The sequence below is a fragment of the Tetrao urogallus genome (genome assembly GCF_951394365.1).
Source record: "Tetrao urogallus genome assembly, chromosome: 2".
NCBI lineage: Eukaryota > Metazoa > Chordata > Aves > Galliformes > Phasianidae > Tetrao > Tetrao urogallus.
Window position 1 is genome coordinate 59182911 of NC_136814.1, and position 15037 is coordinate 59197947.

Here is a 15037-nt window from a genome sequence, read left to right on the forward strand (position 1 = left end):
ATTCAGAAGAGTGTTTTGGCTCAGACTTTTTTTATAGTTACATTTTATTTACACCATTCATTTGATACCTTACCACTGTTACTATTTTAGTACTGATGACCTCCAGCATATTCTTTCTGATCTCTGGGAACCTTCTCAATTGGATGCAACACCAATAATAGGAGCCACCAATGTTCACTTTTTCATTACAGTACAAAGTAATGCATTGCTTTCCTACAGCAACACATCAGCATCATGGCTGTGATTCCAAAAGCATTATGCCACGTGCCCTGTAGCATCAGTAGAAATAGAAACAGACTAACTGGATACAGGAGTATTTTGATTTATTCAGTCACAGCAGGAATGCCTTTGCTCTTTGTGTGACACCTAAACGTTCTCCACAGCACACAGCAATTACTTGTAGTGAATAACAAGGGTCAGATTTCATGCTTCTCATTTAGCACATATTAGTAAATATTTACACTGTATTTTGCAGACAAAAAGATTAAACAGATACTTTATCAGAACTGTAAAATTGTGAATCAAGCTCATTGTGATATTACAAATATTAACTTTTTTCAGATGACTTTCACCTGAGAACTGTATCTATAAATTTCTGATCATAATTTGGATTTTAAAATAACTAATATCCTTCACAACAACAACAACAACAAAAAAAAATGTCAACAAAACTGATATTAGAAGTTATCATAATATATTTCAATATGGCACAGTTATATTCTGCTGATACACTCTTTCTAAAACATGTAAAACAGCTTACATCCCAGTACTGTAACATATCTGTTGACAGAGAGATTTATACCATATTTTGAATGCATTTTTACCTTCATATAAGGCATTTAGGTCAGACTATCATACGACAAAACTGTCTCACTAGCTGATTTTTACAGCCAACTACAGTAAAGAAGATTATTATTTCATTCTCGCATTATGCTTTATGAAATAGTGTTTCATATAAAACACAGTCAAGCAGCAGACATATAAAGAGGTCAGAGAATTAGATGTTTAAATGACCAACATCATCTGCAAAATAAGATGAGATAATCATACTGCATGGTATTTAATCTCATCTCAACTCAATGCAGAACTGCCCTTCTTACAGCAGAGTTAAAACTAACCAGCTTTCATAGGCACAGTATTTGAGCTCCTGACAGAAGAGGGCTACAGACACATCATTCATATTTCGCTTGGCCATCTGCATATTTGACCTACCAGTGAATAAAAAAGATTTTAAAATCAGCATCCATAAAATACAATAACACATACTGCTAATCAGTACATCTTCATTCAGCATTGTTCCTCTTCGTCAATGCTTGCTTGCAGAATTAATCAATTTGAGAGACTAACTTCTGTGACAGAGCTTACATAAGATGCAAGAAAATGCAAACAATTAACAACAAAAATCACGTAGAGCAGAGCCTGGTGGTGCAAGCCACATCCTATGGAGTTTGCCACTTCTTTCTTTTCAAACTATTAGTCAGATTAGAATGACATTTTCTGGAATAGGTGTAAAGCATCTGGATCTCTGAGAAACTCTCAAATAGAAAACTATTTTGTCATTGATTTTCTGTGAAAAATAGAGAGTATTAAATAAACTACACTAATGCTAAAAAAAAAAAAAAAAAAAAAGCATATATGATGATAGATAATATGTACTTAAAAGTACATATAAGGACATAATACGTACTTAAAAGTACATATTAACACTATGTATTCTCTAAGAACATTCATATTCCCATTCTGCCTAGAAATGAACTCAGAACTTTTCGGTTTAAACGCTCACCTGAAATTCATTCCAACTTCAGACACAATAACAGATGTACTTTTTAGACATTTCTCCTTTTGCCAGATATTCTAAGAGTTAGTTGAAACCATGCTAGCCCCTTGATGGATGTAAATGCCTAAATCAGTTAAAGGAGCTACGCCCCAACTAACTCCTGTCCCAGAGAGAGAGTAAGGGAACAGAACCTCTTCAGGCTGCGTGCAACCAGCCTCCAGCCAGAAATCTGTGTGCAGCATGGAAACTGCTGTGTTCAGCAGGCAGGACAAAGTCATGAATCAGGAAAGGCGTCAAGGCAACAGCGATGAATATTCTGTACTGTCCTGCATTGTTGTCTTCTAAGTCATGGAAAACACTGGAGATACAATTGTGTGAAGGTATGACTTGTACAGTGCAGCATAGAATGAAAGAGAAACAAGCGGTTGTGATACAGTTATTATCAGGGTAGAAAAGATATAATACATCTGCTCAAACAAAGACAAGCTTAAGACATTCGAGAACAAAACTTCAGAATACATCACACCTAAAACTGTGCCAATAACACTGTCTACGGGCTCCGTACTATAAACTAGATGAAAATAAACTATTCAGATTCAACATATTCCCTGCCTCCCTTTTCCTTTCTTCTCTTTCCCCTTGTCTCTTCTTCTTCCCTTCTTTATTCCCCCTTCCTGTTCCTTCCTACTCTCCCCTTCTTTTTTTTTCTTCCTCTTTTCTCTCTCCCCTTTCATTTTCTTACTATGTTGTTTTTCTCTTTTCCATTCAGTTCTTCCTAATCTTTTCTTTCCCTTCTCTTATTTTTCCCTGTATCCATTTTCACTGAATCTCTCCTGGTTATTTTAAATCCCGGTCATTTCAGAGATTCATATTTAGCTCATCTCTTCTTATTATTAAGATATATATTTTACGGCTATCTATAATGTATCTATTTCACATATTTTCTGGAGTAAAACCATAATTACTGTGAATATTTCTTCAAGAAACAGTATATTCATAGATCTGGAATAGATCAGACAAAGTCCCTGTGGAATTTCCATTAGCTGAAGCTTCTGGTGTAAACAAGTGAATGTACATTTTTCAGGAAAGGGACAATGAGAATAGACTATGTTAACTTCTTCAAGTCCTTTCTCCAATCTTATTTTCCCTTAGGCCGTCTTTCCACATTCAAGGCCAGAGATACATGCAGAAAAGCTGCTCAAAAAAGCCAACAAAACCAAGCCTTTGAAGAAGGTGGGAACATTGCCTTTGAAGAAGGTGGGAACATTGCTTGACCTGACCCAAAGGACACCGAAAATTACTGGAAATGAGAGGCTTCTTTTACTTTTATAGAGCTCACACCCACACTCAGGTAATGTACTTGCTAAAGTCAACATGCCTGTTTCTTCTCTTATACAACCAGTACATGTACTTTCAAGTTTAGAGAAGAAAATGACAAAAGGTGATTACACATCACAATGAACAGAAACACCCACATTTCTCTTACTACCACTTGTAACAAGCATGTGTGTGGGAACATGTAATACTAAGTTCATAAAAATCACAGTAGGCCTGTGGTTGTCTAGAAATTATTGTCAATTTCCTGAGAAAATTCTAAGCCTCTGGAACACATTGCTATGTATTTAAAGTTATACTAAAGGAGGCTCTGAGTACTGTAGATTTGAAGCCCAAAATACATGCAGAGCAACTATTGCTTTCTATTTTATATCACCTGGCAGAAATTTGAATTACAAAACATGAGTTCACAGTATTTGTAGAAACCCATACTATTATCCTCAGGGTTCCTATCAGCAGAACTAAGCTGGTACGTATAGCTCTCAATGAGTAGTTAAATATATGATTCTTATTCTGTTTCTGGAGGAAAAGGCTAAGTCCATGTTGAATGCTGCTTTCTTAGATCTCAGGCAGCTGTTGCATATAAGAGCAGAGCAATACTGAAGCCTTCCTAAGTGAGCTACAAAAATCTGCCTGGGTTTGAGTGTGCGTCAGGCGCTGCGTTAGAAACATGGAAACATGTTGGAGTTCGCATCTACAGCTCTCTTGATACTGGTCACTTAATTCATACAATTTTCAGCATCTAGAAGTGATTATTTTGTCTGTGACAGCAAAATTGAAAAGCCTGTTTGGAAACACAGTTTTGTGAGATTCCACCTTCCATCACCTCAAAGCAGTACTAATGCCCCAGTTCAAATTACTAAGTATATGGGCTTTGAGACATTTCATTGCTACAGCTCTTGAAGAGAGAATAGGTTTTCTTACAATTTTTAGATATTGCAATGATTTATTGGCCACTAACGAGCAGCTCCCTACAGTGGTCTGAATGTCTGGAGTACTAGTTTGGTGTTTTTAGTAGCAAAACCAACCAAAATCAACTCCCTAGAAGCAATGCCTGTGGTTATTTCACATTCTCTTTTATAGGCTGGAAGGTTATCCACTTAAAAAAGAGAAGGCCTATGCTTTCTAAGAGCTGCTAACATTTCAAGCAAGAATGAGGAGGAGTTTATGGGAACTGTTAGCCTGAGTGAGGTTATTGGTGGATTGTTTCACAGATACAGCTGCTGCTTAGAAACTCACTATCCCCGACTCCTTAGAGTACAACATTGTAACATCCCATTGTTTTCTTCTGTGAACAACAGCTTAAAGGCTGAAAGACAAAGTTGGGCATGGTTACAATGCATCTGATTGCTAAAGATGAAGGTGCTTTTAGCTGTCTCTATGAGAGAGAGATGAGAAATACAAATTAACATTTGTAATCTTCTCCATATATTATGCAAGGCAATTTTGTAACTGCATTAAACAATACTATCACTTTTGACCTTGACTAGAAAAACGGGGCAAGAGGAACGCAATCGTGTTCACCAAAGGGAATACTGACTAGTAGATTGGTGGAGGTAATCCCTTTCCTCTGCTCACCACCAGTTAAAGCCAGACCTTCAGTGCAGTGCAGTGCAATCTTGCTCTAGGCTCCTCTTACAAGAAGAGGACATGGACATACTGGTGAAAGTTCAGTGAAGGGTCATCAAGATGATTAAGGGAATGGAGTATTACTCCTATGAGGAGATGCTAGAGAGTTGGGTCTGTTTAGCCTGGAGAATACAAGAGTCAGGGGGATTTAATCTGTGTAAATGAAAACCTGTAAGGGAGTGAACAAGATACAATAAATAGTCAAATGTAAGAAAAAGGTTTTTCACAGAAAGGGTGACTGAATATTGTAATCAGCTGCCCTGAGAGGCTGTAGACTCCAACCTTGGATTCAAAACCAGACTGGAAACAGTTCTTAGAATGCCATTCTAGCTCACTCTGCTCTGGGCAGCTGGACTGGATAAAATCCAGACATCGCTTCCAACTTCAACTATTCTGTGATTCTGCATAAAACTAGGTAAAATACTCACTGGAGCAGTCATTTTACCTCTATGCACTACACAGGGAAAATTTTAAGTGCAGAAGAATAGAAATCACTGTGGAAATCATCATCGATCAAAAAGATTTAGATAAGTAAACACACTGTATTCAGGTTACCTAAAACTTTTCCCTTGTAGCAGAACACTTATAAGAAAAGCTCAGTTGTGGTCTCTGTAAATATCACCTTGAAGACATTTTTAATGATTCCTTAGATGAATAAATAACCTCAAATCTTGCCAACATTAACTTGAAAGTCAAATAAAATGAATTAGATGTGTTTAAAATATAAATAAAACCCTGCATTGCTAGACGCTGTCATAATGTCCACCCACCTCTATTCACTGTAACACTGATCTTTAAAAAAGTGGTGATGATGGGGAATCATTCCAGCCGATGAAATGAAACTAAGCTTGAAACAAACACTTGTTCTTTAGTTACTGATATCCTCTATAGTAGATCCTCCTTTCCCTAACACCAAGATCGTACTAAAAATAAGCGTAATGCAGAACAGCAACAGAAATGAATGAAGAGCATAATAAATGCATTATGATTCTGGTTATCATAAGTGAATGACTTCCAGGTTATTTCATAGGAGACAAAAAACATTATAGCTTTTCTTTACAGAAAAACAAAGCTGATAAAAAAACTAGTTTGATACAGAAAGAGCTGTACATTACTGCCATGAATGTAGTGTCTTACAAGAGACAGAAATGCTTTGGCATAATTTGTAGCATAAATTAATAAGAAAGGAATAGACCTTATGCAGACTTCTATGCTAAGCCTGTCATAATCTTCAGTAAAGAACATTAGCCAACTTGCCCTTCAGCTCTGGCTTTCTTGAGTGTGATTATGATCTTTTTTTTCCTTTTTAATCACATCAGAATCTTTTAGTGATAATTTCTGACATGTACACAGAATAGAATCATAGAATTGTTCAGGTTGGAAAAACACTTAGAGACCATCGAGTCCAACCACAACCTAACCACACTACCCTAACAATCCTCCACTAAATCATGTCCCTGAGCACCACATGTCAAACATGCTTAGGCTAACTCCTAACCTACCTGGACAACCTTTTCAAATGTAAATACTTTTTTAAAAAAAGTTAGGATCTGAAGTTTATATTCAGTCATTCTCAGTAGCATTCATTCTTTGGGTTGGGTGCTGAGTCTCTAAGTGCACTTTAGCCCTGATAATGTATCCCTAGTTGGAGAGTTTAAAAGATTAGTAAGATTTAAACAACCAAAATTTTGGTGCATAATTGTGCTTTGTGGGTTTGAAATTATTTTTTTTTAATGGGGACAATTTTCAGAAAAAAGTGGTTAGAAAACCCATTAAGATTCAGTGAAAGCAAAAGTAGCCTCTTTAAAATATTATACATATGTATTTTAATTAAAAATAACTAATTTTGGATATAGAAGTTTAAAATACAGGAATGTAAGTATTTTGGATTTTTATTTTTAAAGCAAGCCTTTTCATCCTTATTAAATCAGAGGATGTTAGTGAGTAATTCTATCCCATTGCTATTTTGGACTAGCGAAAACGAATTACCACTATATTACATAACACATCTGTTTTTAAGAATGTTGAATTACCATGATTTGTACAGTAAGTATCAGGCAGAATAATATCACAGTTGGACTACAGACAACAGGACTTTCAAGGGCACAAATGGACTCCTTCTGCTCACTTCCAAACACTGGTGGCTTGGAGAACTGAATGGCTTTCTGTTTCTGAAGCTCATTTCAAAGAGTAGTAGATACCATACTGATAAAGTCTTCTAAAGTCTCTTTATTTTTGTGAAAAATATCAATTCTCAGAAAGGAAAGTGAAAAGCTGTCTCAGAAAATGCTACAAAATTTCAAGTAACTATTGAAGGTTTTATTTTGAAATTCTGCTAGTGTCTCCCAGTAATCACAGTTTAGGTGCCTTCTGCTTCTCTTCTAAAGTTCAGTGCATCTGGGTTACCCTCTCCTAGAACTTGTGGTAGACAACAGTGACAATGTCTCTCAAGTGCATCTGTTAGTGACAATTTCATGAAAACTAAATGACAGTTAGACCTAGCTGAAAAACTACCCAAAAGTAAATGTTAAGAGGCATGCAAACCACAATTCCTACTAAGGAGCTTATGCCTTATTTGTCCTCTTGACTTCTATCTTGATTGTATTTACTGTCACTGAACCTGCTCTGCTCTCTTTCTTCAGGTATTATGAGACTGCTCCATCATGGGTAACGCCAGTGCCCTGCCTGCCTTTCTATCAACTCCCACCTCAACCCTTGTGTGAGGTTGCTCACTCTTGCATCTCCCTATGTGTCTCAAATACAGTTTTCAACTACAAAAACAAACAAACAAATAAATAAAATCTTGAAACTTCTGTCAGTTTCCGGTTCAGGAATGGTAGATTTAAGACAGATCCTATCACAGTCTCCATGTGTGTATTTTTAACTCCTTCCTTACACAAGGCTTGCACTGATAGCTCTTGGCAGCAAGTAACTCAAATGTAACTCAAATAAACTCTCTCCCTTGCTCGGTTCACCTAAGCTCTCAGGGATTGTTCAAATGCACCTTTCTGGAAGGCAGCAACTGAGACTACAAATTTCCACAGTAAATTGGTCTGGTTCTAGAAAAGAAAGTTCACATTAAACTACTTGAACAGATGCAGCAGAGTAACTATTATTTACACTTCTACATTACTTTTCACCCTAGAAACCCTGAGCTGCTTAAACATTCAAGGAGATTTTCACTGAACTCTTATGAACTAGTTACCCACTTTCCATAGTGGTAAACCAAGGCTGTGATACGTGACTTGCCAAAGAACACAATGCTGGTAAATCGCAAAACTTGATATACTTGATATACAGAGGACTTAAGATAACCTTAAAGATGGCACAGTTAACGTCAACAAAGTTTTATGTTTCCTTTGGATAGCCAGGAGCAGGAATTCAACAGATCAGCTGATTCCATCCGTAATCCTTTATAATTCAGATGATGGGATATTTATTATTTGTTTTTGAATAGTTGCTAATATTTGGTAATGTTTCTTCTCTCTGAAGTTGGAAAATATATTACGTTGAGATCAATAATGTTTTTTTCTCTCCTCAGTAAAAGCTGTAGGAATGTGTCATGGGACAGGAAGATTGACCTCAGTCCCATGACAGATTTATTTGCTCTGATTTTGCAAAATTAAGGCACAATAGAGTAGCAAAGCATATTGTTGCTGTGGAAGCAACAATACTCTGAGAGGTGTGACATACTTGCCCCTGTTTTCTACCCCTTCTGGCAGGTATTTCTATGGAAAAATTTTATCCCAGGGCTCGAGGCAGTATCTCCAATGTGCTACAAAACATATCAAAATGAATTTGTGCAGTCTGTACTCACGCAGAAGTTGTCTGCATATCATGCCAGCTTTTGCTAAAGTTCTGCTTCAGCTCGTTCATCAGGCTCATGCCAAGCTTTTGTTTAATTTCAATCAGGTGCTTTTCTTTGGCTGCTAGTACTTGCCGCAAAGTTGAAATTTCATCCTCTAGCTGAGAGAAACAAAGAGGGAGGAGAAAGGAGAGAGTTGTTAGCCTGTTCATGCAGAAAGATAAACACATTCTATCTTGGGAGATTAAATGCATCTCACACAAACTTGTGGGTTTTTTGTTTTTTGTTTTTGTTTTTATGTGAAAGAGAGGCATAGAGATTCAAGTGTGTATAAATCAAAAAGATGTTCATAGCTCATGCCACTGCTATGGGTGACTCTGTATACATCACTGTAAGCATTTGATAAGACAGACAGAATGCTCTGGACAGGAAGTGACAACTGAACAATCTGACCAAGATCTGCCTTTGGACATCAGGAGCCTCAAATATCACCTTTTCATTCACAAGGAAATTGGACAAAAGACGGTTGGATTATTCAGATAGATATCTCTCTTCTGAAGCACAGGCATTTAACTTAAAGATTATGTTTTAATCTCGCACACCTATGAGAAAATAAACACAAATTTTTAACAGCAAGTTAAATTAAAAAAAAAATTTCACATAATACTATAAGGTAAGGGTATCACAGGTGTCTGTCCCTGTATCTTAGTCCCTACATGTTTTAAAATAAAAGTGAAAATTGTTCAAAAAAACACAGCAGGTTAATCCTTTCAGAGCTCCTTGCCACTATGTAAATTCAAGCTGTAAAAATCACATTCATCCCAAACAGAACAATACAATTCCCTCTGCAGTAGACATTATTTCAAACACATCAGAACCAAAACTGAGCTTTAGTATGGCAATGCCCAGAACACTCAACTAAGAAGGGGGACAACTGAAACAGTTTGCCACTGACTGTTTACCCATTGGACAACACTCCCATGAGCACAGGCTTGAATTCTTCATTAGGAAGATTCCTAAAGCAATTATGCAACCAGCACTCAGAGGTACTGAAGCTAAGAAGGGTAAGTGACATGAGCAGATGCCTTTCACTTCAGGTTTAAAAGTTCCCTTACCAACTGTGTTCCTTCCTCCACGTGTTAACAATATAACATATGGTGATGTATCATACCATATGTTAAGTTCCTGGGATCACACTCATCCTGAGATTTACCTCTGTTGGCTGCAGGGAATGAGGCAAGCAGCAGCAGATTCAGTTGTGACCTCTAGGGCTATATTTACAACGTCAATACCGGCATTATTTTTATCTTACACAATCATGCATTCCAATTCCTTGTAAAAGTGTCTGCAAGCCCACTGTACTTTAAAAAGTCTCACTGTTTAATCCACCAGCCACGAGTTTCTTTCCTTTGTCACTACCTACTATCCAAATTATTCAAAAACTTAAGCAGTAAGACTATGAACACAAAGCAAAACCACAACTACAGTAAAGCAGACACCAGCATTCACCAAGACTTGTGATACCAACACTTCATTGGTAGAATGGGGTAACAACCCAAAATTGCTTTATTCTTTCACCCTATCTCTAATGCTCCATTATATTTCTAACCTGCAAATGAGATGCTGTCAAGAGACAGTATGAGTTTCTATTCTGAGAGGATAACTGGTTAAATGCATACAGAATGGAGAAATCACAAAAGTCAGCACACCTTAGAATTTACAATTCTCTTTGTTTCCCAGAAGTTTGCTTAAGTAAAGCTGTTAAAGAATTTAATTGAAATCAACACCAGTGTGCTTTCATGTACATAAACATTAGCTTTCCACTTGGGTAGCACTAGACTGATCATTAGGTACTTGGATATGTAAACATTTGAAGGTTTCTATTAACATTAACTTCCACCTGTTCACTTGAATAGATGCCAAAAGCTGTGAAGCCCTAAGAAAGTATTAACCCCATGCTCAGTTGTGCATGTATGAACATTTCTGATTGTATTAAAAATAATACATCATTTTTCTTAAGAGATCAGAAATTAGCTTTGAACTGACAAAATGTTCCTCAAGTTCCATCATTTTAACTTTATAGCAGACACAAAACTTCCATAAAGTGCTCAGATATCAGTGACCAAAGACTGAGAAAGAATTAGGGACTTCCAGTGGGATCTTGAAAACCATTTAAGCAGGTTAGATACATAACTCCCATGGAAACAACAACAGCAAGGTCCACAAACAACAATTCAGAGAGTGAATTCAGAGAGTGAGGTAAAATAGAGCATTCTGAACTAACTGATATTAAAAAAGAAGTATGTAAATTGGTATTATCTGTACATTCTGGAATACACAATACTGTGTAAAATGTGGAGGTGGAAAGATGTGTAAAAATGCAGCTATTGGTTGGAATAATATTGATGGCAGGCTGGAATGATAAGCTGAATATTAATTTGAATATGTTTATTATATTAGTTTTAACAATCAAGGCACTGAGTGATAAATATCAAGTATCAAGTAAATATTTACTTATCAAATAAATATATATATATAAATATATAAATAAATATAATATATAATATATAAATAAATATCAAGTAAATATCAATAAACAACAACAACAGAAGACAGCATGGTTAATCCCATATTTCTAAGCCAAATTAAATATCCTTTTTTTCTTGCCATATCACCAACCAAAGTGTAGTGTCCTGGTCTGGGTGTTTGCAAAGCCCTCTTTCTCAGAGGAAACTGAACCAACACATAAAGATATGGAGGAAAACAAAACCACCATTGATGGAGCAGAGCAGGACTTGGAAGCAAAAACAGATTGCTTTTGAAAAGGAAGCATCACCCAATTGCCACATTTTCATCCTGGAAGAGTTGAGTTCTTACAAGTTTTTGTAAGTCTTTTTAAAGAACCATAAAGTTCTTCTAAGCATAAGAGTTCACCAAGCTCAAGTTCCATCCCTTTCTCAGCACAATTACAGGCTTTTTTTTTCAAGAGTAAGCTGTATGCCGGTGAATTGCTGTGTGTAAATTCAGAAAATAGTTTCCAGATCAGCCAAGATCAGAGTATTTGAAAGGCAATCTCTCATTTGTTTGTTGGAATTAGAGCATTTCTATCAGAAAACTCATCTCTCACAGGAATCTTCAGGCACGGAAGAGAGCCAAGGGATAAATCCTCTTGCAAGAGACATATCTATATCAGATGGTTGAAGGAAGCTTTTTTATTCCTTGTTTACATATACCTAACTTGTCCCTTTCACCTAAAAAGGGAAAGGAAGCATTTAGCCTGAAAGAAATCTCTGGGTTTATGTGGTCCAACTCCTGCTCAAGCAGGACAACCCACAGCAGGCTGCACCGGCCCACATCCAGGCAGCTTTTGAAGATCTCCAAGGAGGAGACCCCACAGCCTCTCTGAGGCAACCTGTGCCAGTCCTCCATCACCTGCACCGATGCTCCATCACCTGCATAGCACAGAAGTGCTTTCTGGTGTAAAGAGTGAACAACTTGTTTACTGTTGGGCCTCTTGTCCCAACAAAAACCAGTAATTAACATATAAATTCCTTCATCGTTGTGTGATATAATGAATCAACGCTGCTAAAATGACTTGAGAGTCATTAAGATTGATTACAGCATTCTTAATTATTGAAGTATTTTATATGGTGACTTAACATTGATTTATGTATTTGCTGTACAAAAGACAGGAATTCTCTCAGGAGGAGAGCTGTCTTCTGGGTAAGCCCATTCCATGTGCAATAGCAGCAAATCCTTCTAATAGCACTCTCTTACCTTAGGCCAAATCTAGACAAACTCCTGAGTCTTTGTAATAAAAAGGACATATAATTCACACTTCTCATCTTTCCTCTCTTTTTTATTAAATATTATTTTTAAAATCTTTTCATTGTGTTGTGACATGTCCTGAAGCTCTGTAATTACAAAAAAAAAAAAAAAAAAAAAAAAAAAAGCAAACCAAAAATACAACCCTCTCCAGACACATCAGTCATGAAGGAAGCAAAAACTTGGTGAAATTGCTGTGCTAATCACCAGACTCTTCTGTAACCATAAGCAGCAGATTTTCCTCTGAGCACCATACAAATTGTTTCTGTCAGGTGTCACACCACAACAACAACAATTTCACGGATGTAATAAGAGCATCCTTCAGTCTTTGTAAAGAAAGGCTTATATATATAGTGGCTTTTACTTCATCTCTACAATCAGAAGGTAAAAGTTATCTAACCTTCCAAAAATACATATGGAAAATAATTGTTTCAAACTATTATAGCCTAGAATAATTTTACTTAAAGAAAGAGCATTTCATTATGATGTATACTTCATCCTACAATTAATATCTATTGATTAACAGAAATAGAAACATTAATACTCACAGAAATTCAAATTAATTACCTTGGCCAGCTCAGCCTTTAATTCCTCTTTTTCTTCTTCAGAAATCATACTGGTGAAATCAACATCAGTGACTATATCTTCATCTGCTTCATGCAAAGACTGGGTTTCCAACAGACCTGAAATAAAGAGTTAAACAACAAGAGTACAACAATTACTGTTAATTATTTCAACTGTAATATTGACAAACTCTAAAAGAAAGATATTCAGGCACTAGGAAAAAATAAAAGGGAACAACAAATCAATGTTTTCCAACTCAAGGCCATTTGGATTCTGTTTCTCATTTCTGAGAAGTGATTGAAAGTATTAGATGGTATTTACTATATAAAAACAATCTAATACATGAAAACACAATTTGTCCCTAGAGGGCAATCACCTTGGAGCACATGGCAAGACATCTTGTTTCTTACAACACAGGAAAAAAAACCAACAATTAAAACAACAAAAAAACCTCATCATCACAAAACACAAATAAAGCAACCCTGTTTTTATTTGTTTTTTTTTTTGTTTGTTTGTTTTTGTCTTTTTTTTTTTTTTCAAAAAAGAAAGTTGATTTATGTGAATCACTGATGTTAGCTAAGCCAAATTTTCTTTAAAAGTACCACTGCAGAAATTCAAGAATCTTATAATTGGACATAGTTTGCAGAAGGAAATGCCTCCTGTTTGCAGATTCCTCAAGGTTTGAGAAAATCATACCTTGATTCCTTCATCTAAGCATATGAAGGGAGAACTGGACCTCCAGTTACCTTATTCTGCTTGATCAAGATCTGCATCAGCACCTATGGTAACTCAACTATTCACTTACATAAAAGTTCATGAGACCTGAATTTGATTGGTATTCAGAAGATTCACAATATATCCTATCTTCCAGTCACTCAGTAAGAAGAAAACAGTGACTGGTGGGAATTTACTCATTTACAGCTTCTGGTTTTTCACTGTCTGAAAACAAAATAATGCGAAACACGAGATTTAAAAAAAAAAAACAACCAACAAACATTCTTGCTCCTTCAGAACTTGTTTTAAGACTCTCAATATGTTTCTCTTGTGGAAGAAAATTTCCTTCCTATATCTCAAAACAGCACTTTCCCCCATATTTCAGTTCTTCAGCTGGATAACCAGCAAACTCAGGTGACTCTTAACATCAGCGTGCTACTTAAATACGGGAGAGACCAGCTTCTTCCCCAGGCCCGTAGAGACCTGTGTACCCTTTTTCACGGAGATTAGAACTCTGTTAAATTTTGGCCTTAGGGAGTAGGGGTTACAAGCAGTAAGCCTAGAGTATTCAACAACTTGAAATTGAGTACTTTATGTAGAAAGCAAGAAGAAGAACGAAAAGCTCCCTCCAACTTTCTGTCATTTCTTCCATCACAGCATACCTGGATTATTTCTTATTTAACAGAATAGAATAGACTTGACTCTTACTAACAACCTCACTGCAGAGCACAATGTGATGAGCTCAGTTCCGTTAATTACATATTCCCATGAGTGGGAAGATAAAGAGAAGTAACACACAGGTCCTGAATCCCTGTTTGGCATAATGTGCAAGAATAGAGCACTGCCCATAAGCACAAAGACATTTTTAAAAGAAGAAAACATACAAAAGATGTTGATACCTTTGCTATTACTCAGAAATGAGCATGCCAGGATAATCAAAGTCACAACAAAAAAAAGCATATTTATTCAGTAGGAATGATCCAAAATTACCTTTATTAGCCCCACTACATCACTAAACAAAATTGTTTGTTTATTTTAAGGTTTGGTTTGTTGTTCTTCGTTATCTTTTTTTTTTTTTTTTTTAAGGATTTACAGAGTTCCTATGGAAGTTGGCTTATACTTAGTTCTCATGATCTTCAAAGCAGTTCCCTTTCCTCATTAATGGAGGAGCAGCAGGACAAGATGACTCTAGAAAATATTGGGAAGAACCTTAGGCCAACAAGGTTAACATTGAAAGTCTTGGGGCAGAATTAAATATGTGAGATGAGGAGATATTGGAGCAGCTGATACTTGAGCTAAAAAGTAAAAAGATCTGTTTTCAAGGGATAGCATTAGTTTGGGATTGCCTAGATAAAGGGGCCAGAACTACTAGACAGTGGATATATACA

General features: G+C 36.3%; 1 protein-coding gene across 2 annotated transcripts in view; it reads right to left on the reverse strand.

Moving 5' to 3' along the window:
- TPD52L1 (TPD52 like 1) overlaps positions 1-13049 on the reverse strand; it is a gene marked incomplete at its 3' end in the record, with an annotated part of 30168 nt that extends 17119 nt beyond the window's left edge. The window contains exons 1-2 of one of the 2 annotated variants that reach the window (XM_079549950.1): positions 12939-13049; positions 8559-8707 (exon numbers count right to left, since the gene is read on the reverse strand). In XM_079549950.1, the coding sequence (XP_079406076.1) occupies positions 8559-8707; positions 12939-12986 (197 nt within the window). In that variant the 5' untranslated portion in view covers positions 12987-13049. The remainder of the gene's footprint in view (positions 1-8558; positions 8708-12938) is intronic. The other variant, XM_079549951.1, reaches the window with a different exon arrangement.
- Between the last annotated feature and the right edge of the window lie 1988 nt (positions 13050-15037).